This window comes from Poecilia latipinna, unplaced genomic scaffold, assembly GCF_001443285.1.
Source record: "Poecilia latipinna isolate Pla-1442-1.1 unplaced genomic scaffold, P_latipinna-1.0 Scaffold1995, whole genome shotgun sequence".
Taxonomy (NCBI): Eukaryota; Metazoa; Chordata; class Actinopteri; order Cyprinodontiformes; family Poeciliidae; genus Poecilia; species Poecilia latipinna.
In genome coordinates this window covers 92,503-120,224 of record NW_015114611.1, presented here as the reverse complement: position 1 = coordinate 120,224, position 27,722 = coordinate 92,503, and the positions used below count along the sequence as shown (strand labels likewise).

The 27,722-nt window shown below is 37.5% G+C and overlaps 2 protein-coding genes across 2 annotated transcripts; one reads left to right on the top strand and one right to left on the bottom strand.

The window, feature by feature from the left end:
- Positions 1-927: 927 nt before the first annotated feature.
- Positions 928-1,840, bottom strand: LOC106935657 (nucleoside diphosphate-linked moiety X motif 19, mitochondrial-like). The gene has a single exon (XM_015016230.1). The coding sequence runs from the start codon at positions 1,702-1,704 to the stop codon at positions 928-930; it is 777 nt and encodes a 258-aa protein (XP_014871716.1). The 5' UTR covers positions 1,705-1,840.
- A 964-nt stretch (positions 1,841-2,804) lies between these two features.
- Positions 2,805-15,490, top strand: slc7a9 (solute carrier family 7 member 9). The gene is made up of 13 exons (XM_015016229.1): positions 2,805-3,748; positions 5,958-6,064; positions 8,936-9,083; positions 11,199-11,441; positions 11,671-11,796; positions 11,911-12,010; positions 12,836-12,880; positions 13,059-13,182; positions 13,406-13,509; positions 13,659-13,755; positions 13,882-14,031; positions 14,327-14,501; positions 14,666-15,490. Exons 2-13 carry the CDS (start codon positions 5,960-5,962, stop codon positions 14,725-14,727), a joined length of 1,479 nt encoding a protein of 492 aa, XP_014871715.1. The 5' UTR covers positions 2,805-3,748; positions 5,958-5,959; the 3' UTR covers positions 14,728-15,490.
- Positions 15,491-27,722: the final 12,232 nt, after the last annotated feature.

The following is a 27,722-nucleotide window of genomic DNA, read 5'->3' as shown; positions in this document are numbered from 1 at the left end:
CCTGGTTCTAATAATAATAAGCTCTAGTCATTTCTTCTGTATAATTATCTATCTTAACCCTGGTGGTGATGCTAGAAGATTGTCAAGTTGTGGTGAGACAGCTGCAATATATTGGCATGTTGTGGTATGTAGTGAGCATAGGGAGCTGTCTTTTTAAAATGGTTAGTAGTTCAAACATTAGTAGTTCAGCTTAATTTTCTCTCCTTGTCTTTTATGAAGTGCTTCCATCGATATTCTTTCAAATTTTGGAAATGTCCAGTATTGTCCATCAGATGAACGTTTTATTGAAAATCCTGCTGGTGTGGTCTTGTTACTTGTAAATTTTAGCCAAGCCAAGATAAAAATTAAAATTATACAATTAGGGAGCTTCTATGAAAAAACTTTGGCTGTTATTTATGAAACGATTCAAGACAGCATTGACATGGTCTTAAGCTGAATCTAATGCCGAACCTTGAAGAATCCTTTTTGATATTTAAACATGGCCTCTTTTGTAGACCAGTATTCAACCCAGTACAGTTTCTTCTGGGTTTCTACAGGAATACAGTTTGTTTTCTGGCCACCATCTCAGTGGAGTTGACAAGAAAGACAAACAAGCTGGTCAAGTCTTCAAGCCATCCACCTCAATATTTGGATGATGAAGAGAACAATATGATGAGATCCGTTTAGTACTGGTAATTTCACAACATATTTTCAGTGACGTATGGTGAGACAACTCTGCAATTTTAGGGCATTTTTGAAAAGTTGTGACTGTTCAATTTTTTTTATATATATAATGTACAAGAGGGTGTATTTTTGCGAATTTTAGTTATCTGCAGTTAAACAGAAATCAGAATCAGGGGGGGCTATAAAATAAATATTGGTATTCGCAAATTGGTCATAAAATCGCTGATCGGTGCATATAGGGTAAGTTTTCAAAACCCAACTTGCTTATATTTCAAAAATTACCTGAAAGCGCTCAATTTCCTTCTCATCTTGCAGCGTGCTGGGCACCTCCTGCAAACAGCACATGAAGAAAGCTGTGTCAAACCTCGTCCTCCCATATTTGGCGGTGGGGGTCAGCCAGTTCGCCCACTCATGTAAAGCCCAGATATTGGGCAAAACCTCCAACTCCTGGCACATCCTCATGAAGTTGGAAGGGTTCTTGTTCACCAACGCCCTCCACTTTGAGAGTTCATCACAACCCAGTTTATGTTCTGTGTGATGTTGACTAAAACGTGTGTCCTGAAAGCTTTTTAAAATGCGTTTCTCTTCCTTTTTAGGCACAACCAGCAACACTCCTGATTCCTCAAAAGTCTCTCTGACGGCACAAATTCTCAGGGCGACTTCCCCCGGGATGGGAGAGCCGAGTTTCAATCGGTTTGTCGCAAAGATCGGGGGTCTGTTCTCCACGGGCTGCTTAACGCTCCTTAAACCAAAACCAGGGGAATTAAGAAAAGATTTAAAGACGTCTAACCAATCACTTGAAAAGTCCGAAGAGTCCACCATGCCGCCGGGAAACACATACGCGTTGGGCATAAATGTGCTTTTAGCGCTTCGTTTCAGCAACAGGACGTCGTAATCAAACTCGGAGCTGTGCGGCAGCCGTGTCGCTGCGCCGTTGCCGTCCAGCGGTGTTCTTGGCGACAAACTGTCCGCACCGAGCCTGCGTCCTGCGGTGAGGATTAGGGTGGACGCCTCCTTCCACTGCTTCAGAGCGGTGTTCATCTTCAAACTACGAGAGGATTTAAACGACTTTCAATTTCTGAAAGTTTCAAACCCTGTTCACCATAGATTCTTTACGTTACATGTGACGGAAGTGACGCATTTAAAGGGTTATGTTGCTCGTACTATCGCCACCTACAGGCCGGAGGCCTTATAGACCTGCAGGAGTACCGTATTTCTATAAAACGGAGCGTCCACAAGACTTTCTTTGTAATACCGTTTTTAGAAATTTTCTTTTCAATAGCAAGTACCCCATAGGTAAAAAGTCTGAATACAATAAAGTGTCTTTGGGATGTGGTGAAATGATAAACTTGAATTGGATGGATGTGCAGTGAAGAGATCAGCAACCGTGTAATGCTAGCATGTTAGGAAGGTTCGACACTTCATGAAATAAATGTCACAGTGAATTAAGACAGGTATGAAAGCAAGTGTGGGTCCAGCTTGGTGGTAGTATGGTGTACCAACAGTGAGTGTATTTAAATAGAGATAGAAAGAAACAAAGAGACATGTAAATGGAATAGTTAAAATTAGTTCCTACTAATGACATAATAATTGAAATTCTAAAATAATTTTCATTAATATCACAAACATGACTTATTCAATTAAAAACCGTTTTTCAATAAATTTTAGCATGAGAATTGTGGTGTGAATCCTGTGTGGTCTGATCTAAGTGAAAGTCCACTTTTACTTAGATAAGAAAGTGGCCTTTCACTTTCTAATCTAAGCGATTAGATTACAAATCTGACCATTAGATTAGATTTCAAAAGAATAAATACATTTTGTAGTGGGGAAAAAAAATCTTAAATAATACTGTCAAGACAGCATTTTGTTGCTGAGAACAAATTCAGTCAGATTCTCAGCCTCTCTGAATGTGTCTGAGACTCGGTCATGTTGTTCAGGTTCTTCACGGGGTTACTGAGTTTATATGTCAGTGTGTTCTTGTGCTAGAAGATTACAGTTGCCTGTGAGGCAACTGTTCAAATTCTTTTACAATCCTTATGCAAAAAGAAGGCAAAAAAAAAAAAAAACAAGTTTGCCAATGGAAAGATTAAAAACATTTATTGTATTAAGAGATAGACTTCAGGAAGACTAAACCTTTTCCAACTGTGTTTGCGTGAACTGTACTATTATTGCATTTTATATATCTCTCATGTATAAGCAATGAACTGTTTGGGTGAAGAAAAAGCCAGTCAAAGAGACGTAATGAGCTGCCTTGAGAAAAAACAAAACAGCTCAGTAAAGAAAAAATTATGGTGTTGCAGGGTCAAATTCTCTGACTTCCATGCAGCTCAGAGTAGTAAAAGAAAAAAAAAAAAGAAAACAGTGCAAAACCTGGCCAGCGTGGAAAGGCAATGCTGCAGACACACACACACAAATGTGCAAGCACACAACTTCAGTGGTATCATATATCTTTATCAAAGAGGCATTGTGAAGAGGTCTGGTTATTTAAGCTGAAATGGAAGGAAGTGTTTTAAGGTTTTCAGAGAAAAAAGAAAAATGTTCTAACTTGAAATTGTCGCTCCATGTAGCAGAACATGAGCTCTGTCAGCAACAACTACCTCGACATATAGTTAAAATACAATGCATGCATGGAGTTGTACTTGCAGAATTAATATCCATTTAGTCAGAAAATTGCAGTTTTTTTCTTCTCTTTTTCCCACAACATTCTGTTGTAAGGTATATGCATGCACCATTGCTCGGAACAGCCGACTTTACTCAGATTTCTCTTTTGTTTGTCTTTGGATGCTTTAATTTCAGCTCTTACCAGTGCATTTCTATAACTCATGTATTTCTGCTGTGGCTGTGAAGCATTCCCTCTTTCAGCTCACGACTTCCCAGGATGGCCAATCAGATTTAGGAACCTCCCCCAGGGGAGTGTGTGTTCAGACTCATGGAGCCTCAGGTTTTCTCCCAGGTCAGACTTTCCTGCTGTTCTTCTCCTAACTTGGCTGAGCATCAGCTCTTCCGTCTCATCACTGGCCCCAGGTTTTTGAAGAAGCTGTGGTGGATGTTTATGGACTCTAAGTAACGAGGTTTCAAATCACAAGTAAGTGAAATAGTTTACATAATTTTTCAGATAGGACATCAAGAATGGCATTCCTGATATTTTCTTTGTTTTTCCTCTTTACCTGTAGGACACTTGTATGATTATATATTAACACACTGTAAGTTACACATTATCTTGGACGGTGGGAGAAGTCAACATCTATATGTTCCCTATGTCTTACCCAAAGTTTGTGACTCAATCTGGTTTTAAAAACTTGAATAATCACACTTTTTAAGTAGCCAAATTTAGATAAAAAATAATTTTTTGAAACTTAAATTCCAAGCTTTAGTCATTTCTAGTGTGCAAAAAGCAACATGTGGAAATATTCACTTTATATCTAGAAGTTAATCTTTTCTGTAATTATAAAATCTAGATAACTTATTTAAATTAAGTTTTACTTGTTGCATATATTAATACATCAAAGCTCACACTCGACTTGGAGTCAGTTTTTGAAAACAGGTTTAAAAAACATCCCAAGTGTCTGGTATGTAGTTTGTAATAGTCAAATTCCAGAATCTCAAAAAAGATTAACAATAATCAGCTTTAAAAAAAAACAAAAAAAAACACTCCTAGTTTTGGTTAAACAAATTTTACTTAATATCTACAAAACAAACTACGTCATGTTCTGTTCCTATAAAAAACTGACAGGTAAACATATTAATAAACAACTCTAACTCTGTGTTCAGAGTTAGCGCTACATAATGCTCATTATTTCTAAACTGAAATGTCATATTGATGATTTAATAATATATATTCTAAATATGCTACTTTGTTTTTCAAGATGAGACTTTTTGTTCCTTTTTTACCCTGTATATAACCTAATTGCATTACACAACAGCAAAATCATGTGGTTTAACACATTTCCAACTCACCTAGAAAAGAAAGAAAAACACATCTTTGTGTATATCTGAGTCTAACTCTTCATGATACGTTTTTTTAACACAGTCAATCATAAATTTTGTGACCTCATTCCAATCTGACTACGTGTGTACAACTTTACCACCAATAACAAAAAGCAAATTGCTGGACAAAACAAAACACAACAAAAACAACTCAGAAATTTAAACTGTAGCAGCTTTAGAAGACATGGAATGTCTTTGCTCAAGAAGCTAAAATGTTGCATTCTAGCTTCTTCTTTTTTTAGGAAAAAAAAAGAAGACAAAACTATAAAAAAAACTAACATCTTAAATTAAAAAGCTTTCTTTTTGAGTTGATGGGTGGCCCTGTGTTGTTTTCACTGTATTGTTTCCTCTCTCTTAATTTTGCAAATACATTTTAATTTTATCAACGGATCTAACAATTCTAGATTGTTTTTAGATTAGAAGTGGATTTGCTGTGCTATTTGTCTGCTTGTACGATGCTGTATTTTGAACACACCAGTTCATAAAGTGATCCATAATAAAACGTTTAAAAAGGTTCCTGGAGGTGAGCACTTCACACTCTCAGTCTTTGTGGAAAAAAATATGTGAGTAAATTAAACGTAAAAAAGCTTCAGTTGCTTCTCAAAGTTTTAAGATTGAATCATAAGACAAGTTTTTTCTGAAGATTGAAACTTCTCCACCTCTTTGATCCACAATAACTAGCCATAATGTTGATAAAGCTCAGATTGCTATCTCTCTCTGGTTCTACAGATACAATGCTCCAGGAAAAAAAAAAAAAAACTGGAAATAAAGTCAACATTGCTAGATAACTAACATGTTTCTTTTTGGTGAACTTTTCATTAAAAATTAACATGATTTAGAAAAAAAAGAAGTTATTTTCTTCCTTTTTTTGCATGTGTTTATTGAGTGGTGATGTTCTCGTTAGTTAATAAAAACAGTTTACTAATTGTAAGGCAACATCATTTCCTGTAAACCTTATCTTGTTTTGTGACGCAAGTGACAACAAACATGTTTACTAGTTGAGTTGCTGTCAGTATGACTGCTGATAAAATTGAAAGAGATATTAATCTAAGAACATACAAAGCTATTTATTTCACAGTCTTTCATTAAATCAGACAAAATCTTTCCGGTTTTAAGTCAGACAAAATCCCTAAACTATGTGCTAACTTCCAGAATAATATAAAAACTAGCTAAAAACGCCAAATTTGTCATTATGCTGACATTTACTGTTGCATAACTGGCACAAAATCTGAATGATTCAGTCTGACCTAATGTCAGTCTTTGCAGTCTTTAAGCTGTTTGTGTGTTTGTTTGTTTTTTCTTCACAGAAATGGAAACAGACAGCATCAGTAAAGCTTCACAAAATGGCCCCACAGACAGAGATGGGCCCTTGGAGAAAAAGCGACCCGAGAAAGCAACAGTGCTTCAACAAGATGTGAGTATTGCTTCAAGCAGTGTTCTGAGAAAAAGGCTGAATAAACGTTCACACCATAGAATCCCATCATATGTACCTTTTTGCAGTAAGTGGGGGCGGGGAGGATAGCAAGAGCTGCGTACCAGGCAGTGCTACAGCAAGTGTCTCTGCAAATTAACCCCGCAACCATCAGCTCCAGGCTCTCTAAACTCTCACAGTCCTGAGATATATTTTGGGGGAAATTATTGTTTGAATGCAGTGCGTGTTGTTGTAAAAGAATATATGCAGAGGAGCTGATGTTGTATATGTGAACAAAGTCAAACTGAGAGGAATGTTCTACAAACACAACTTCCTGGTATATTACAAACCAGACATTCTTCAACAGAGAGTAACATACCGAAAGAGTTAAAGTATACAAAGATAAAGGCAACTGAGCTTGTGTGTAACTATTTCCCCCTTTTGGGTCCAACTCGATGAGTCAGCTCTTGTGGCTGACATTCAGAAGTCTATCTACATTTGAACAAAGCACAATGTATACTTTTTAAAACCCTCTTCATGACAGTAAAAAGTGAAAAAAAAGAAACATTTTGAAAAGGGAAAAGACAAAATCACTACTATTTGCATTCAAATCTCTGGGATTGTCAAATAGCCCACATATTATCTTTATAAACCTTAACAGTATTTCCATTCATAGTCGCTGCAGTTGCATGCAATACGGATATGATATGATAAGTGGAATAATAGCAGGTTTTTACAGATAAGGAACAGGCAAGAAATCATGCTTGGTTTAATAGTCCCTGTGTTCTGCAGGTCAAACTGACCCAGTGTCATAAAGAGAGAAGTAGATTGCTGTTTAGTATGTTACTGAAATGTAGGACTTTAGTAAAACAAAAACAAAAAACAAAAAAATGTGTGAGGTAAATCTGATTGTTATTACTGACTTTAGACCGACACCTAATGGTTTTATCTCTCTGCTTATGCAAATGTTAAGGAGACACTGTTGCTTTGGGGGTAGTTGGTTGTTGGGTGTCTAGAGGTCAGTGTTTAGTCATGCAGACTGATTTTAGAGACGTTTCAGAAACAATAGGTCACTCTCAGCAGATCGGCCTAATGCCCTGATAGGAGGTCACCTCTAAAGTCAAATCTAAGTCCAGTTGTGAAGTGACCCTGAAACTAAATATCCCACAGTCAGCCGGTGGGCCAGTTCACTTCTCAGATGTGGGGCATAATGCATAGAGGTTGTTTAACTTTCTGCAGAACCCATCCATAACTTCAAACTTCATGTGGCCTTGAGATCAACTCAAGTAGAGAGTTTCTGAAGTGGGTTTCCATGGCTGGACAGCTGTTTTCAACCCTTATATTACCAAGTGCAATTCAAAGAGTTGGACGCAGTGGAGAAAAGTACATGTGTCGCTTGAAGACCCAATATTAGTCTGATGCCAAGAAAAGGTTACTTGAGTCACACCTGAGTCAAGTGTAAAATTTGGTGTGGAGGTAATTATGTTTCGAGGCTGCAAGGAGCTATAGGAAATAATTTCTAATCATTAACATTTTGGACAATATCTTACTTCCAATTTTCTGGGAATGAACAGTTACTGTTCCAGCGTGACTGCACACCAGTTGCACACCAACGGCATCAGGGGTAGCACCAGCAGCGCCAAGCTGTGTATTTCATGGAAGGGAATTGATTGACAGCAGACTGCATTCGTTGATTGGTCTGTGTGAGTTTCACTGGAAACTCCAAACAACATTTCTCAGATAGCTTAGCGGCGGACAGGCAAACGTGCCGTCTGCTGTCAGAGAGCTGCTCGGTGTGGAAGAGCAGAATCATGGCTTTAATCCTTAGCAGACAGGAAGACATGCGTTAACTGTTGGAGCAGGATGACCGTGGTCTCACAGCCTCACAAGCTCCAGGTCTCTCTGAAGAACATAGTGGCTCTGGGCAGCGTTCTGTCTGAGCTGCAGTTTTCACCAACGGTTTAAAACAGCAGAACTGCATAAAAGGTCATGTTTGGTGTGATGCCATTTTATTATTTGCTTGGAATTTCTTTAGGTAAGGTTCATGTGTGGACATTGGTTTTACATCTTCTGACTCAATTACCTAAATCCAAAAGGTTACATGTTTAAAAAAAAAAACTAAAGTGGCAGAATATAAATATATATGTATAATGAAATAATACATACTTGTGTCTTTAATAAAGATGATGATGATGATGATGATGATGATGATGATGATGATGATGATGATGATGATGATGATGATGATGATGAGCTGATCAGCAGTTTTATCATTATGTGTGGGCCAGCAATAAATTTTATAGGACAGAATTAATCACAACCACAACCTCAAGGTTCTCCGTTCCTGAGTGTCACTGCAAACATCAGCACAGATTCGACCACGACTGCTGCTTACCAGCTGCCCACATTCCCATATTCATGCCCGCATAGTGAGGAGCAGCTTACTGGGGCTGAACCAAACCAGACATGAACTGATTAGAGTGAGTCTTGCCAGTTGAGAAACGTTTTTACAGCAGAGACTGTGAGCCAGGTCTTTTTGTCCATCATCAGTGTCTGACCTCATAAGTAGTCTTCAAAGGCGGGGTCTCTTTGTCTTTGTGTTCAGGCAATGCAGTGACACTCTGGAGAACATGATCAGTTGCTTTGACCTTGATGACACTTTGTCATAATGTGATCAATCAGATTATTGGTGTAGATCAGTCAGGAGACATTTCACATTTTTACTGTACTGAGATACAACAACAATATAATGATCTGTTTCATGACTTTTAAAGGAAGTCATGAAATAGAACATGCAAACACTGCAGTTTCCGAAGAATCAGGCTGAAAAAGCCACTAAGTGACTGACTTTTCTTTCCCTGTGTGTTTGAACAGATTGGTTTGCTGAGTGGCATTTCCCTGATTGTGGGAACAATGATTGGCTCAGGGATCTTCATTTCTCCTAAATCAGTGTTGCTGTACTCAGGAGATGTGGGTCCCTGTCTCCTCATCTGGACTGCCTGTGGAGTATTAGCCACTATGGGTGAGAGCAGCATTCAGAATGATGCATCGATTAGTTCACCATCTGAATGGTGTCATTGTAAACCGTCCCATACAAAGAGCAGTTTTTATGTTGTCTTGAGGTTTGATTCAATTCAGTTTTTATTAAAGCAGTGCAAAGCCTTTATTACTCTGTGTGGGAAACAAGATTATAAACATGCCTGTTTTCTAACAGAACTAGGTTCTGTTTTCTAACAGAACTAGGTTCTGTTTCCTAACAGAACTAGGTTGTTTATGAAATGTTCCACAGTACATTGTTTTCTTTGATTTTAATGTTATCTGTTACTGATGTGCATCTTGTACATATAATTTGATCAGCTATGAGTTTTTTGGGTTCATTTGTGTGAATTCAGGAATAGTAATTGGTGAACATGAACTAAAATTTGTTTCAACAAAGTAGAAGTTTGTGCACACAAATGAAACCAGGTTATTGTGTCTTTTTTTTTTGTATGTTTTTCCTTACTGTTTTTGTGGTTACATGCACCATAAGCATGCCACAACAATGATTAGAAATAATTTATCACAATCTCAATTTCTAAGTCTCGAAAACTGTTCAAGAAGGTCATGCAAGCTTTGTAGAGTCACTGCATGAAACATTGTTTGATTCCTCAGTGTGTCTCAGACGGGACACAACTACTCAGAGATGAAAGGATTCAGTAAGAAAATGCATTTTAGGACGAGGACGTGGTGCTACAGTCACTGTGCTCCTCACCAAAAATGTGATAACGAATGATAACAATTTATTACTCTGTAGCAGAGTTATGGAGCCAGAAATGCTCAGGCAGGCACTGACCTTGACCAACCCTATTAAAGCAGAGGCTTTGTGGACTCTTCTTGGCCCCTTGGTTTGGAAAGCAACAACCTTTTTGATAAAAAACAAATCATAAAATCATAAACAACTGCTAAAGAACCTAAAGCAAGGGTGTCAAACTCCAGTCCTCAAGGGCCGCTGTCCTGCAGTGTTTAGATGTGCCACAGGTAAAAAACAGTGGAATGAAATGGCTTAATTACCTCCTCCCTGTGTAGATCGGTTATCCTGAGCCTTGCTAATGACCTAATTATTCTTTTCAGGTGTGGTGTAGCAGAGGCACATCTAAAAGTTGCAGGACAGAGGCCCTTGAGGACTGGAGTTTGACACCCCTGACCTAAAGAGACTTTACTAATATTATGGGATACAAAAGTTGCATTTTACGTCTTTTCTAGCCTCCACATTTCCCCATTTTTGAAAAAAAAAAAGTCTTAATCTTTATAGTTACTTTAATAGTAAACATGGTCTGTGTTGTGAAAAGGATAACTTTCTGATTGGAGATGAAGATGTGGCCAAGAAAACTGAGTAATTTTCTGTTACATATTAAATATTTGTAGATGAAGGCATTTGGAACCCAGTTTTGTGTCTTTACAGTTATTCAGGACATGTAAAGTCTGTCATCTTAACATGCAAAAAAACCGTAAGGCCTTTTTCCTGCACACAATCCAGTTTGTGCCATTAAATATTTAGCTTTTAAAATCTAACCATCTTACTTTATGATTTCGATGATTTCATTTTAAAAACCTCATGGCAATTCCAAAGGGACGCTTGGTTCAACATTTAATAAAGTTTTGCAGTATAAGTGTAATGTATTGCAGTTATACTGCAATACCTTACAGCAGCATATAAGCCTCATAAAATTACACAATTATTCATCAGTTAAACCACTGAGAGTCATTTGGTTTTTATTTTTTAACAACACTATTTTTTTACCTGTGATTGTTTTATGACAATTGTAAAATCTAATCCTTCATGGAAAATTACGGGTTCTTGAATATAAACTTCCAGAATAAAGCCCAGGACTTTGTCCTTCAATGTCAGGGTGGTAAATGTTAATGTGTATGTGTGCAACATAAAAAAAAAAAATAAAAAAAAAATTGGGAAAGCAGCTGGATAATCATCACCAACAAACAGAAATGTGGCTTCTTTGCTAAAAGAGACTGAAGTTATTGATCAATTTTAACTTTGATGATGATTGCTCTAAACGGAAAACATTAACGTAGTCTTTTTGATGTTACTGTTTTTTACAATACTTTTCTTTGTTTCTGTCTTTTTGTGTTGGCCGCTCAGGAGCCCTTTGCTATGCTGAACTTGGTACTATGATCACCAAATCAGGGGCAGAGTACTCCTATTTAATGGAGGCTTTTGGATCCCTTGTTGCCTACCTTTACTCTTGGACCACTGTTATGGTGCTGAAACCTTCTTCATTTGCCATCATCACTCTTAGCTTTGCAGAATATGCCTCTGCTCCTTTTTACCCCGACTGCACCCCTCCACTCGTGGTTATCAAGTGCCTGTCAGCAGCTGCAATAAGTAAGTAGCACAAACAATAAAAGATGGGACAATAAATTTGGTTCTTGTTGATATCACAGATAATTTCATCCATTTTTAATTAACCTGTTCAGACGTCCATGTAAAAGCGCAACAAAAATATGCTTAAAATAGATAAAACACCAACTTGTCTTCTAATGATGCTGCTTATGAAGATAAATGTTATTTTTTGTCATAGATTTTTTTTTCTTGTTTCTTTGTTTCTTTGCAGTCATAATCACTGGTGTCAACTGTTTGAGCGTCAAACTAGCAAGCTATGTGCAGAACTTTTTCACTGGGGCCAAACTTATTATCATCATCGTCATTGTGGTGGCTGGCATCGTTCTGATGGCTCAAGGTCGGCCCTTTTACTCTGATTATTCTTCTCATTTCAGGTCACAACTTAAGTACTTCTCATTTGATGAAGTAACTTTGAAATCTCAGTTTTATGTTTTTATATTTTTGGGTGCAGGAAAAACAGAGAACTTGTCAAATGCATTTGAAGGCTCATCCACGTCTTTTGGAGCAATTGGACTCGCTTTTTATAACGGACTTTGGGCTTATGATGGATGGTAATAATTTACATTTTTCTACTTTGGTTTCTTCATTAACCCTCCTGGTATGTTTTAAAGTTTATAAATGTTTTTAAAAATAGTTGGAAGTATTTTTGTTTTGCATGAAACTTTTTTCAATTTGTTTTAATACATTGTCTACTTTTTATATAGATAATGTTTGGGTCAATTTGACCCGGCTGTCAAGTTGAAGAGTAAAAAAGATTTTAAAAAAAATGTCACCCAAATAAAAAATACACCCAAACCTCTTTGCAAGCAAATATCTAATAAAGAAGTGATAGATTTGTAAAACTGAGGAAGGCTTAGTCATTAGTTATGCCATTAACTCAGAACCTATTAACCTTTTCAGAAGTTCAGGTTGTTCAGAAATCCATACATTTTGTATGTAGTTCCCAAAAGTCTGAACCGGAAGTGATCCGCCATCTTGGTAGGCAAGCGCAATGCAGAGCATAGATGAGCCGTGGCTTCAAGACCAACAAAAAGAAAGCATATTAACAGTCTTTAAAAGATTTGCAAGAGAACGATACATCAACAAAATCACTGCTGTTGGAATTGACCCATATGAGACAGAGAACGTTGCGTGTTTACTGTTGTCATAGCAACTCCATAGCAACTGTCATTAGAGTTAGCTATGGATACCTTCCAAGATGGCTGTCAGGTACAAAGTTCCCGGAAGTGTGACGTTACATGAAAACTATGCATTGAAGATGCTGTTGATAATCTCTTAACAATAAATAGATGCATTTTAATCAGTTTGTCAGTGAATCAAATATATTATTTTTTTATTCTGTAATTAAAACTTATTTTTTCCAAATATTTTGCCAGGAATCAACTGAACTTCATCACAGAGGAGCTAAAAAACCCATACAGGTAACATATTTACCTTTAAGATCTTCTGCTCAAGAAATTGCTACTAAAATGCTTGCATGATATTTATTTCGGAAACTGGTAAGCATACTTTTGGGTATGAATCAAGATCTTGGGAAATTTGAATATTAATCAGTGTAAAGTCCCTTCTAATATTTTTTTTCCTCTCAATTTACTACAGAAATTTGCCTCTGGCCATCGTCATTGGAATCCCTTTGGTGACTGTGTGCTACGTGTTTGTCAACATCGCTTACTTTACTGTTATGACGCCCTCTGAACTGCTGTCGTCTTCAGCTGTTGCAGTGGTAAGGACAATTATCCACAAATCAAAGAGCTGCACAAATTAAAAAAAAAAAAAAAAAAAAAAAAACGTGTACAACTTATCAGCACGGCATATATATTAAAAGGCTTTAATGAGAACTTTCTAACATGAGCTAATGACCATTTCAAACACAGAATGTTTGATACTCCCCACTTTTAGATCTTCAAATTAACTCCTGAGGGACTTTTTTTTTTTTGTCTCCATAGACTTTTGGGGACAAAGTCCTTTACCCTGTGGCTTGGATAGTTCCTCTGTTTGTGGCCTTTTCAACATTTGGTTCTGCAAATGGAAGCTGCTTCACTGCTGGCAGGTAAAACAAACACATTTATTTAATTTTATTTCTGATTGTACATATCTTATGCTTAGTAAATCATTTTTATACTTGGAGTGAAAAGTAGAACAATGTCAACTGTATTATTTATTAGCAGCTCACATTAGATTTTTTTCTTCCTCCCCCAGACTGTCCTATGTAGCCGGTCGAGAGGGTCACATGGTGAAAATCTTATCCTATATTAGTTTGAAACGCTTCACTCCTTTACCTGCTCTCTTATTTAATGTAAGTCTAATATATTTATTGTTTGAGTTCTCGTGTTGAACATGGTCCCACAGGATCGCCTTACTTATTTTTTAATGTTGTTTAAATCAACAAGTAATTTTACTATTTTCTTGCTTTATATTCTAGGGCATTTTGGCTATATTCTACATTATTCCTGCGGACATCAATACTCTGATAAACTACTTTAGTTTTGCTCAGTGGGCCTTCTATGGTCTGACAACTCTGGCTCTAATCGTCATGCGTTTCACCCGGAAAGATCTCGACAGGCCTGTGAAGGTGAGGCTTTCTGAAAAGCTTCCAACAGATTTAATTGTGTTTTGCTTTAAAAGTGATAAAAAGCGTTTTCCAATTTTGTCACACATTTCAATGCATTCTATCAAGATTATGGGTAATAAGCAGAAAGAGCAGAAACCAATATTTGACTACCATTTTTGTGTGTGTGTGTGTGTGTGTGTGTGTGTGTGTGTGGGTGTGTGCGCGTGTGTGCGGAAGGTGGGTGTTATATTTTTTTTAAATAAAAATTTTCAGTAAAAAATGTTAAAATAACCTCTGTTTTTGCTACATACTAAAGGTGCCAATGGTCATAGCTGGCATCGTAACCCTGGTGTCCTGCTACCTTGTCTTGGCCCCCATTATCGATAAGCCTGAGTGGGCGTACCTTTACTGCACCATCTTCATCTTCAGTGGACTCATCCTTTACTTCCCATTGGTCTACAAGAAGGCAAACTGGGCTCGCAAAATCATGAGTACGCTTCCTCTCTCAGCTAACAGAATATCCAGCAGACTCAATTCACCTGCATATAGAGATTAATGTCAGAAATCTCATCAGCAAAGGCAGACAGACACCAGGCAGATAAAAATGTTTAGTGATGTTTAGCTGATATTACACTCGATCTTCTTCCCTCCACAGGGCCCATCACCATGCATCTCCAGCTGCTAATGGAGGTAGTTCCACCGGAGAAAACCGAATAAGAAGGGACAACTTGTTCAGCTGAATTCTTGAGATCTCCTGCTGCGTTTTGGACTTGATCAGGAGAAGATCTGGTGCTCGTAAATGATCACTGTCAAAAACAAAACATACTCTGTTTGAGAAGGTATCCCTATGTTAGGGAGAATGAGTTGAAACAATCATGATTTTTAGTAATTTATGAGGTTATCGTTGGATGTCATACAATAGAAAGTTAGATCTGATAGAAACAGAGGACTAGACTAGAGTGTTGTAGTCATGGTAAGTCATGGTTGTACTGCATTGAACGGTGGAAGAGTATGCTTCCACCTCGGTTTCTCACCATAGATTTTGATCCTGCAGCTTTGCACTGATGCAGAAAAAACATACCTATTGCCAGTTTTATAATACAAATTGACTGCGTTACTGTTCATGAACTTGTGAACATATCAGGATAGAATATATATATTTTTATCTATGTGTGGAAGTAAACATCACGTGCATCAAACACTCACTTTGACATTTGCTACCTGAATTCAAAACCTGCATGAAAAATAGCTGCTAAATTATTGTGGATTCACTCTTCCGTAAAGGGATACGATTTAATTGTGTTAAAATGCATTCAGAAATGAGGCACATGATTATTTGCCAGTTCAAATTGAATTATCAGATTTTATCTTTAAAAGTGCATTTTGTAAAACTTTCTTTACTGTTAAGTTATATTGTCTCTATACCGAGAGTATTGTGCTACTCGCTGTTTATTAAAGTTTTAATCTTTCCAAACACAAACATCCAATGATATTTCTTTTAAGCCGTTACTTTTTATAGACTTCACAAATGTTTAATCGATTGAAATAAATCAGTTGATTGCCAGTTTAGATATATAGGAAAACCGTGAGACGATATGTAATGTATGCTTTTTTTGTCCTAATAATTTAATGATTTGATTTTGAAGATGTAGGAGGCATAAATAATGAAGTGTCAGTTACTTTCAGTTTAGTCAAGTTTAAGTTCAGTTACAATACAGGACATAATTAACAGCTACAGTAAAAACACAAAGCCAGTGGAAGCAGCTTATATAACACATGGTTATTTCCCTTGAGGTTTTTAATAATGAAAAAACCCTGTAAACTAAGCACAAATAACACTTTTGTGCTTAAAATATAAATTTGTTTTGCATATAGATGGGTCACGTTCTGTATGTTGAAGAACGGCTCAGGGACATTGCTTAAACAAAATATCTTGAGTTTTATTTCACTGGACGAAAACCGTCAAGTGTGTTAATTTAAATTGTTCGATAAATAATAAAAATAAAAAATTGTCTCTGCAAATTCCAATAAAATAAATTCGACGTTGCAGCTGTTGACATTGTGTGAAAAGATCCAGGGGTGTGTATACTTTTACAGGGTCTTGTCACCTGATTTTTCCCCTTAGCAAAAATATTTAAAATAACACATTTTAGATATTTTTAGCTAAATTACTGTAGATTGTGACGCAAGTAGTATGTAGCATTTGTCGTTATATTTTCAGGTAAGAGCAGGTTGTTAAGGATGTCCACCAGGTGTCAGTGTAATACTAATATATCAGACGTACTACGTCGGTGGAACTTGTGGTTTTAGTTGTCAGTTTATGTTTCATGTGTATATCATTTCAGCACTAAATATAAAGAGAGACTTATGTGGATTACTGGTTTTTCTGCGTTTTCTACAGAAGACATAAAAATATATATACATATAAAATAAAACACATCTGCTGTTTTTATTTAGTTATATATTTATTTTTAAATTATTGCAGTGACATTAGTTGCACATGATAACATTTATAGTCGGCCATCACTTAGTGACAGGCAGGCAAACAAAGATAATTGATCGCAGACTCCTCTGGATAATTGATTGCTCCTTTATTGCCCTCTAGTGGTATTCAGACACAAACTCACAGGTAAAAATGTTCAAGTTTAAAATGGAGGGTTTTCCAAAACCAGTCCTAGGATCTTACTAGTCAAAGGCTGTGAATGTCACAGATTTTGACAGTCACAGCTTTTGACTAGTATCGTAGCTGCCAGCAGGAGCAACATGCTGTTTGTGCAGGCTCTTATTTTTGTAGGTTATGTGGTGGTTTTGCGTGAAAAGCGGAATCGGTTTGAGTTTTCACAGTTCAGAGAGATGAGCAAGTCTGTACAGTAACATAATATTGCATATTTCAGTTTGACAAATTTAAGGTTGCATTTGAAAATGTTTTGCATCATTTAGAGTTGAGCAGTTACATTCTGTTTCGTCATTCTTTTATGGATTTTCAAACCGAGGCTGTAAGAAATAACATTTTTCATTTTAGTAACAACTAAACGAGGGAGGGAGGCAGAATTCATAATGAGTTGGCTCTTCAAGTGCTGCTGATGCTTATGAGGGGATCCAAGCCTTCTCTCCCTCCTTTTCAGAGCGAATGTTCAGTGCCGTATTGCATTACACGAGCAGTCAAGGACCTTATTTGTTGTTGTAAAAACAGAATAATTCCTCACCAGAAATCCACACCGAAGGAGGCAATTCGAATTGCGGTTCTGCTTGGTATGTGAGCAGTATCTTCACAAATTGCAAAGTGCACTTGACAAAATGAGGCATCATTTGCGGTGCTGCTGCCGCGGCCGGTGTTGGATGTGCTGATGAAGTAGTTTACTTCTCGGTTCCAAGTCATAAATTAATGCCTACTAAATAGATGAGCTGTAAATGAATTGGGATTTATAGCTTTGACTTTGTCAGACACTTCAGCCAACAGAATAAGCGCGCGCAAATCTTTGTTGACATGTTATGACTTCATATTCAACTTTGAATCACAGAAATATGCAGCTCCAGTAAAACCTGTTTTAATTACTTGACTTTCATAAATACTGAAAAAAAAATATTTTCTGACCCAACACTTGTCATTTATCCTATAACAGATATCAAGGCTCAACAAACTCCACCATCTTTTTCTGTTTAGTCATATACCATTTTATCCTCTGCATTCAAATCTCCAGTTTTCACCTAGGCTGTGTCCTCCTCCTGGCTTCCACTATTGGCCTAATGTTGTTTTTCTGTCATTAAATAGGAGACATTTTCTAAGTACTGAATTAAAATAGATCCTGATGTTTGATCACAGTTGACTCACATGCATTAGGCACGTAGTGCTAACATGCTAACACTAATCTTTTACTCCTCAGCTTCTCAAAGTGAAAATCTAAGTTTTCAAACTTTCAATAAAGAAAAGAAAAAAGGAGCTCTGGTTCTCAAAGTTTGTTCAACTCTAATCACGGGGAGTTATTTCCATGTGTTAATTGCTAACTTGGTCTGTCCTAATCAAATTGTGCGTTGCTACGGTGGCAGACTGATTGAACATTAATATGGTAAATATTCTGCTGCGGATGAGCACTCTTTATGCACACATTATGTAGATATGCATGCAGCACTGACAGCATAGCCACATACTCAGACCGACGCATACAATACGCTCAGATACCGCTTCATTAATGGTTAGCAGTTCTGATGAGCTCTCATCTGCATGTCATTATCATGACATTACTGCACTTTTGCATTTGGTTACTAAATTAGCATTTGGATTAGAGCTCGCAATCATTCAGCGACCTTTCCAAAAACTACATTATAATGCATCCCTAATGAACCTGTGCTACAAATGAAACCTATGATTGTTCTGATTGTTTGCATATTTTCTAAAATAATACTTCTACCCTCCAGGCTGCACCAGACCATTGGGATGATGATTTTAGCTTCTTTTAAGGTTTGAGACTTGAATTTCTTAGTTTACTTTCTGACTTCCACTTTATTCTGCTTTATTAAAATGGTCACAATGGTTACCACTTCCTGTTGTGTTTGTTTTATTTTATTCATCAAGAATGAAATCGACGGCAGGTGTTACATGTTTTTTTGTTTGTTTGTTTGTTTTTACCATTTCTGAGGTGTGGGATTCTTCTTTTATACAAATATATAAAAACATCCTAAGGTGCAAAATGTGACATGTCAAAATTAAGGCATGTTGCTGCTGCAACGTCTCTATTTTTCACAAAGGGTTTCAATTCTTTTCTTTTTAAAAAGGAAATGTTTCCCACTTCCTTGTCTATAAAACTGACAGTCACTCGTATATTCAGCAAAGGAGACGGTTTGGTCAGCTTTTATGCTTTCTTCCACTGGAGGGCACACTTCAATAAGAAACAGCAGCAAGGGGACCCGACCGTTTCACGAGGCTGATTATCCTTTCACAGTCCAGCGTTCAGCTCTTCTAGATTTGTGGATTGCCCCTTCATGGCACGGCTCCCAGAAATATCCTTTCATCGACTTTAATGTTATGATAGTTATGAAAAAGGGGTTCTTTCTCTTTATTATAAAGTTTCAAATGGTTGTTCCTTAGAAATGTCACATTAATCATTTTTGTTTGATTGCTTTTCTCTGCATGATAATTTGCGACTCTCCCCTCTTTCCACCCTAAATTTATGCTATTAGTTTTTTTTTTTTTTTCTGGAATTGCTACATTTCTTTTGATCTATAACCAAAGTACAAGGTGAATTGTGTTAACAGAGCGGCTCCCTGTTGAAATGATATACTTCTGTGATGCAAAAAATGAGACACTGATAAATAATGGTGAAAGCTTTTTCCGCATACTTTTTGACATTTATCCTGTACTATCTAACTGGATAATAGAGACATATATACGAGGGAAAGACCGATCAATAAAAAAGTAATCCATGTGAAAATGTTTCACATCCTTAAATTAATACTTTATTAAACCGCAATTTAAGCATTTATCTTTCTTTGATTGGAGTCTGTTAGGATCCCACATCTTCACTTGCCATGATTTGCTATTACTTATGAGGACTTCCTCTTTTCCACAGGTTACTTTGGGATACGTTGTTGGTTTTGTGGACTCTGGCTCAGCTGTTCTTCTAAAATGTAAATTTTCATCTCATAAAGTATTTCTGTTGTTGACTTGCTTGTATGTTTGGACTCACTGTAAAGAAAAATAAAATTCCTCTTCATTTTCAGCTTTGTAACAGGCAACTGAAAGTTTGACGTCACAACTGATTGATATTTGGATTCATTCATAATGTTTTACACTTCGTAAAGAGGTTTAGTATTATGTCATGTTTTACAATGTTCTTTTAATGAGTTTCAGTGCAGTTTTTGAACAAAGCATGCTTTTCAGAGCTGTGTCTCAAACGCTAAAGCTTGACGGTAACACACAACATCTTACAAGTTTTTGAGATTTTTTAAGAAGAAAAGAATGTCCTTTAGAACCTCTTCTTAGTCCAGAAATATGGAAAATACAGGACACTTGTCATACATCCAGCACAACCAGTATTTGTTGGAAATCCCTGCATCTCCTTCAGAACTGCAGCAGCTGACCTCTTGAAATAAATTTTGGAATTATTTGTTTAAAATCTAATTTAAAAACCATTACTACAGGCATGTGTACAGAGAGATCGTACCACTAACTAAAGATCTGCGATGCGTTTGTGTACACAAGTGCAATACAAGTTGAGCATAGCAAAGAAAAAGAACTTAACTCTCTGACCTTCTGGGGCGTTGATGGGATTGCTGAGACAGCAATGTCTCCAGCTTTAAATTAAAAAGTTCAAGATGATTCTATCAAGATTAGGAGATATTTTGACAATTCAATTTCCACCAGCTGTTAATAACAGGAGTTGGTTGAGGTTGCAACCGTGGCTGAGTCAATATGCTGATTATTAAGATGTGTGATTTGAGTAGAACTGGATAGTGCCTTAAATCCAAAGGGAAAATGTTGTGCTGCAGTAAAATTATAGTGAGCATGAATAGAAATTGCAGGATATCTATGTAGCATGTAAACATGATCTCAAGGCACCTAGAGGAAAAACTAATCCAGTTTGTTATATTTAGTCAAATGAATTCATTTGTATAGATCATATAAATAGAATAATTCAGTGGCACACATCCAAAATCAGTTGTGATGTCATGTCGACAAAAACTCCCACATCTAATCAAGCTTTGACTTTGAGGTAATCCCTGTTCCTAGGCAAGCAGCTGTTGCAGAAATCAGATTTTCTAGATCAGTTTCTAGGGCGATGACCTCACATCTCACAGCTGAAGGTAACACCATGGACTGAAACTCAGCTAACAACTCAATACCCAGGGTGCATGGAGGCTTCTTCTCAGGAATGTGTTCAGGATTACACCATCTGTTCTTAACAAACACTATAATCTCTCCTCTTTTTTTACTCTTGGTTTTTCCTCCATCTTGGGTCTGCCCATAAAAAGCTTTTAAGAGCAAAATTAATCCTTGCCAACATGTTCCAGTTAAACGCTCCGGCACAAAATATTTAGCTGTATCAGTGCTCAACACCAAATAAAAAAATCAAACCACGCTGTAGTAATCATTGTCCAAAATCATTGTACAGACAGAACCAATTTGAACATCTCTCTCGTTTTCAGCTGCTGCCGTCCATCCACAGTATTTCTCATGCATCATCTTCCATTCTCTGTCCTCACATCTTCTGCTGCTTTTCACTTTCCCCTCCACTTTGATCTTTCTCTTCCTGCGCTGTCTTGTTCTACCCGGTTGGAGCTCTTTGCACACTTTAATTGTTCAACTCATGTAGGAGAATTTTACCATCAAAAATGGTCGCTCAGTAGAAATTGCATTTCATCACACCTTACATGTGTGCATTTTGAGTGCAGAATACTAAAAACAAGTAGCAGAATTTGCACACTCGGTTGTGGATTGCTCAGATTTGCATGCACACATGCCACAACCTGGTGCGTGAGTGAAAATGTCAGGGGTCGGGAGTTAAAATTCAACATGGAAAGAAGCTCTGCTAATTGTATTGCTGTGCATGCACTGCTTTCTGAACCAGCTGTAGTTTCTGGCTGTTTGGCGGCTCTTTGATCAGCCGATAGTGAGATTGTGGGGAGGATGGTTATGTGCTGGCTTCCTTGCATGATGTACGGGTTGCTTCACTGCACTATCTGCACACAGTGGGAGGTTGGACCTTTGGTGTGTGTGTGTGATGATGCACGTTATGGTTCATATGAGAATGTGACAGAAAAAAGAAAAATGTAGATGTGCCTCGAACATTAAGGAAAAAAAAAAGTATCTCCAATAAAGGCAAGGCAAGTTTATTTGTATAGCAACATTCGTGCACTGGGTAATTCAAAGTGCTTTTTAATAAGGCAAAAGAACATAATTTGAGAAATTTAAATTAGGAACCAGAAATACATTGTAATAGTAAAATTTAAGCATCGCATAAAACAAAAGATACTTAGGCCTAATATAAATGAAGTAATAAAGTAATCTAATTTTCACCTACTTTCTTTATTAGATCGTTATTGTATGGCATCAGTCATGCATAATGTAATTTAAAGTGCTTTAAGGGCAGAATAAAGGAACAAAATTAAATTCTAATAAATAAATAAATAAATACAGTAGTGACTAATGAAACATCAAACAGGAAGAAACGATATTGTAATAACAATAAAGTCATTCAAACAATTATTTTCTGAAATAATATCTGACAGATAAGAAAGAACTATATTAAACAGTACTATTGTAAGTTCTATTTTTACATGGAGTTTGTTACAGAGCTGAAGAGAGTGGAAACTAAGTGGTGACACTGTTTGCCTACGTCTGGTCCCGAGGAAACTGAGTGAGCAGGTTTGTTATAACCTGGGAGTGTACATGCGTTTAGGCGCCAAGATCATTCGTTGTCTTATAAACTAATATCGCTATTTTAAAAGCTATCGTATTGCAAGGAGCGATTTGTGTAATGTAAAAACAAAATGATCAAATCTCCCATTAGTCTCTGGAAGCAACATCTCGGTTGAGCTGCATTTGGATCATAAAAGTAGCCCAAGAATGGAGCCTTGGAGAGCCTCAAATGTAATTTTTGTTCATTACGAATTAGAGTATCTACGGAAATAATTCCAGTGTCTTTTACATTATTTCAACCAGCTGTGGTGAAGAAAAAAAAAAAGAAGAAGAATGAAAAGGGAACATTAGTGAAACGGGGGGTTGAATGAATGCTGGCCGCCCCACTGTGTGCTTTCTGATGTTTATCCTGGCCTGTGTGTATTTCTAAACATTGCCTCCAGCCAGCACTGCTTCACAGCCAAGTTATGATCTCTCACCTCCTTGTCAAGAGTGGTTTCCCTCATCTGTCATTGAGCTTTTGTGCAGCTCAATGAAAAATGAAATAAAATAAAAGTTCTGGTTTTATTTTTGCAAAAATGAAAAAATAAAAATAAAAACAGCACTTTGTGTAATTTGGCTGAACTCAATCAACAAAAAGCAAAATCAATCCACTTACACTGGCACAATGACTCTGCATTGTCAAGAGTTATTACCAGGAATAATACGAAAGACTGAGGTTATGAGCATTAGCAATTTAGGTTGATAGCAGTTTATCAGCCCCATTCTGCTCCCTCAGTAGGGCGCAGTACATATTTATTGTTAAACATCCCTAAAATTCAGCCATCGATACACATCATTGGTTGATATGTTGTGGAGTCACTAATATCCCATCTTTGGACAGCCTGCTTACTCAAATCAATATCGCTGTTTTTACAGTTGATTGAACAATGAGATCCTGTTTTCTGAACACACTGTGAAATCCTGCTTGTCCTCCTGCAAATACCAGGCACCCTGCCTATCTGGGGATGGCACTAAAAGATAACAAAGACTTGAGTTTATAGACCAGCGTGCGCATGGATTTCCAATACAATCCATCCCTCGCATGTTGCCAAGAGCCGTTTTCCCGCTGTAGAAGCTATGAATCAGTTTTCTCCATCGACACACGGGCTAATATAAGAGTGATGGGAAAATCAGTATGATCCGTACAGGCTCTGATTTCCACTGTACATATAGATGAAGACATCACACTGGTTATGTCAAGGCCGCGAGGTGTAAGACATTGATTGGGATACCCTGATGTTATAAATTAAATGTAGTGGATAAAACGAGCAGGAGTACATAATATTTGAAAAATCTGTTACCTGACACAGCTGTATCAAGAACATTTTTATTGCATTTTCAAGGCCCCGAGTTTTATACGCACGGTCCCCAGCTACGCCCCTCCAGCATTTTCTGCTCACTGGATTTTCTAACCCATGTTTGATCCAGTGTCTAATTAATTCCTTAAGTTCTTGTGTTTATTGCAGGGGAAGAGGAAGAGGGTATTCGATACATGAGGAGAAGGGATCTGTCTTTGAAGTAGAGTTCTTTAAATCTCTGGGGGACAGAGTAGCCTGAGGCTGGACTCAAGCGATAGAGAGAAGCAACAGACGCTTTTCTTCTGCGTGGGTCAAAACTGGAGTTTGCTGTGGTCATGTTTGCTCTCTGAACTGCCACAAAAATCTCCTTATGCTACCAAATGCCTACGTTACAATTATGAGAAGGTGGCACTATAAATGTATGAATATCACTGGCCAACACTTTAAAAGTTTGCTTCTGCTGAGCAACAGAGTCGACCTGTGCTAAAATAAAAACTCATAATAACACTGAAAAAGCGGTTCTGAAATCCTCTGCGGTATAGCCCTCCCTGTGTCTAACTAACTAATGAACAATCAGCTAGCTATCTTCATTCCACCCAGGGCCCACTTCACAATCCCAGCAGACAGAAGCTACTTCCTGGCAGGTCTTGCTGAGGGGAATCCAAATCTCCCGGCTGCAAAGTTAAGTGCTGCTTTCTTCGGAAAGTCATTTCGAGGTGAAAAACAAAATTTACAGATGCTCTTTCTCTTGGCATAAAAAGCAGCACCATGGGTGTTTGTGACCATTATGTCTCTATAGCTCCAAGCTAAACAGACATCACCAAAATCCACTGGCATGTAAACAGACAGGACACTGAATCTCATTAGCAACAAGAAACGTTTGCTTGTCTCATGATCTGTTTGCCTAAGTACTTAGATGCCTTACACCACCACTTAGACCAAAAAGTATTTTCAGGTCTGTTGTTCAAGGCTTGTTTTTTGAAGATAAACCCATGGATGAGTTTTTCAAGATTTTGTTGGGACATTAGTCCTTTAATCCTGGAAGGCTGAGTTTGCAATTGCCCTTATGTATCTTTGAAGGTTCAGGTCCGAGTCCATCACTATTCCCAGATTTTGGGACTGGTCAGTTGTTTCTAGATGCAATAGCAAAAGCTGTGAACTCAATCTCGATCATTCCTCTTTAACTTCAAAAATAATTACTTCATTTTTATTTCTATTCAGCCAAATAAGGTGAATATAAAAGAAGGCGGGGCTTTGCACGTGGTGCCAATCAAACAAGAGTCACTATTGCAAGTACATATTAAACGGTATTGCCCTAGTTTGAATATTCAGTTTAAAAATGAATTTAGCAATTAGTTTAGCATCTTTAACATCAGTCAACAAAAAGAAATCAGTAGATTTGTCAATACAAACATCTGTCAAGACAAACAGGTGAACCATCTATGGCCTCAAAAAATATGAGAACAATGTTTTTAGGATAACATTTCCATTAAACTGAAGCACTTTAGTTCCTAGTTGGAAGGCTTTTGTATAACTGAAGTGGATTTCCCCCGGAAAGCTAATTTGAATTATGATCTAGTCTCATGTAATATAGAGAAGTAGAACATTACGTACTGTGACAAGCAAGTGATCCCACTACAGAGGGTACACAGATGGATGACAGTACCATTTCATTTGGACAGAAAACTAAAGGGGCTGGTTCAAATGGTTCTCACTTACTGCTACTGAGACTGATGAGCTCTGATCTTGGGATAACGCCGCTGCCATTGTAAATGCAGTTGTGGAAATGCTTAGGCATCATCTGTTATGAGTGTGAACATTTATTTTTAATGGTTTTTAACACTCACTACATCTGATGGTCTTGTTTATGTAGTTTTGATGTGACTTTATTACAAAACTCAGCAATCACTTATTCACTGCTCAGGACCACAAAGCAGAGAGGTGGAAACAGGAGCCAGTCAGTGGGCGAGACAACTGGCCAGTCCAAGACAGGGTCAGAACAGGGACAAACAACCATGACAACCAACCACACACACACACACACACACACACACACACACACACACACACACACACACACACACGTTTGTGTTGCTATCTTTGTGGGGACTTTCCATTGACTTCCATTCATTTCTACAGCCTAAACCTTACCTTTACCCTTTTCCTAACCCTAACCCTATTATACCTCACCCTAACCCTATCCAAAACTCAAGTCATACCTTAGCCCTAACTCTGACCCCTGACCCGAAAACAGGGTTTCCCCGTGTGGGGACCAGGCTCCGGTCCCCAAAAGGAGCAATTGGTCCCCACAATGTAGTATATGTCAGGAAAATTGTCCCCACAAGGTATTACAAACAAACGCAGACACACACACATGCACGCACACGCACACACTCATTTCTCAGTGCAATCCAGAGTCTCCAATTAACCTAACATTCATGTTTCTGGACTGTGGGAAGAAACCAGAGTAACTGCAGAAACTATGAGAAAGCACACTGAATGTATTAGGAACTCAATTATGAAAAGCTGTACGTTCAAACTGCTTCTACATGTGGACACATTAATTGTATCTACATGTAGAGTGCGAGTCAAAGCAACAAACATTTCCTACAAAAATCTAGCTGTATATCTTCACTGATCTCAGTCATGTGCAGCAGCTGTTTACAAGCAACATCTACATGCTGGTCCTTTTATTAAACATTTAATTAAAAATGTTTTAATGAATTTGGTATTTTGTAGTGAAAAGCTTTGCCTTGTTGGAGAGTTTATAAAAATACATTAAAAATTTAAGGACTTATAAAGGAAAAACAAAAAGGATCCGTTGCATCTTTGTATATACTTTGACTTGAACAAATGATCATATTTTAGTACTTGTATATGTTTCGTTTACATAAATGTTAATATCAAAATGATTTAAAAAGATAGCCAATGAATTAAAGCAAACAAAGGCTTGAGTGAAATATTTCAAACTCATTTTTTTCCCCCCAGTATTAATGATTATGGCTTTGAGGTGAAGAAAACCCAAATCTCAGTGCCTCAAAAAATTTGACAATCACATATTGCGATTTAAGCATAGATGTTAGGTTTCTTAAAAGTATGTACATTTCTCTTCACTCAATACCTGGTTGAACTTCCTCTTGCATTAATCATTACATCCGTGACATTGAGGCGATCAGCCTGTGGTACTGCATAGTTGTAATGGAAGCCCAGATTTCTTTGATTTCTGCCTTCTGGTCATCTGCCTGGTTGGATCTGGTGTCTTTCATCTACCTCTTGACAAGAGCCCATATATTTTCTTTGAGGTTCAGGTCAGGTGTGTTTGCTGGCCAATCAAAAACAGGCACACCGTGGTCACTGAACCAGATTTGTTATGTTTGGCAGTGTGGGCACATGCCAAGTCTTGATAGAAAATAAAACAAGCATTTCCATACAGCTTGTCAGCAGAAGGAAGCATGAAATGCTCTTGAATTTCATGGTAGACAGATGCATTCAGAAAACACAGTGAACCAACACCAGCTGATGACACTGTACCTCAAACCATCTCTGACTAGAAGCTTCACAATAGAGTTAAAACAATGTGGCTTCTGTGCTTCTCCACTCTTCCTCCAGACTCTGGAACATTTGTTTCCAAATGAATTTCAGAATTTACTACAATGGGACTCTGGACCATTGCGAAGCAGTTCAGTTCCTTTTCTCCTTAGCCCCAGTGAGATGTATCTGATGTTCTCTCTGGTTTAAGAGTGACTTAACTGCGACATTTGCTGCTCATGTCTCGTTGTTCTGTGTGATGGCACTTGATGCGATAACTCCTCTGTCCACTCCTTGACAAACTCCCTCAAGTTCTAAATTGATTTTGCTTGACAATCCTCTCAAATTGGAAGTTTGCCTTGTTGCTGGCACACCTTTTCCTATCACGCTTCTTCCTTCCACTCAATTTTCTATTAAAAATGCTTTGATACAGAACTTTGCAAATAACTAGCTTCTTCAGCAATTACCTTTTGTGACTTATTCTCTTT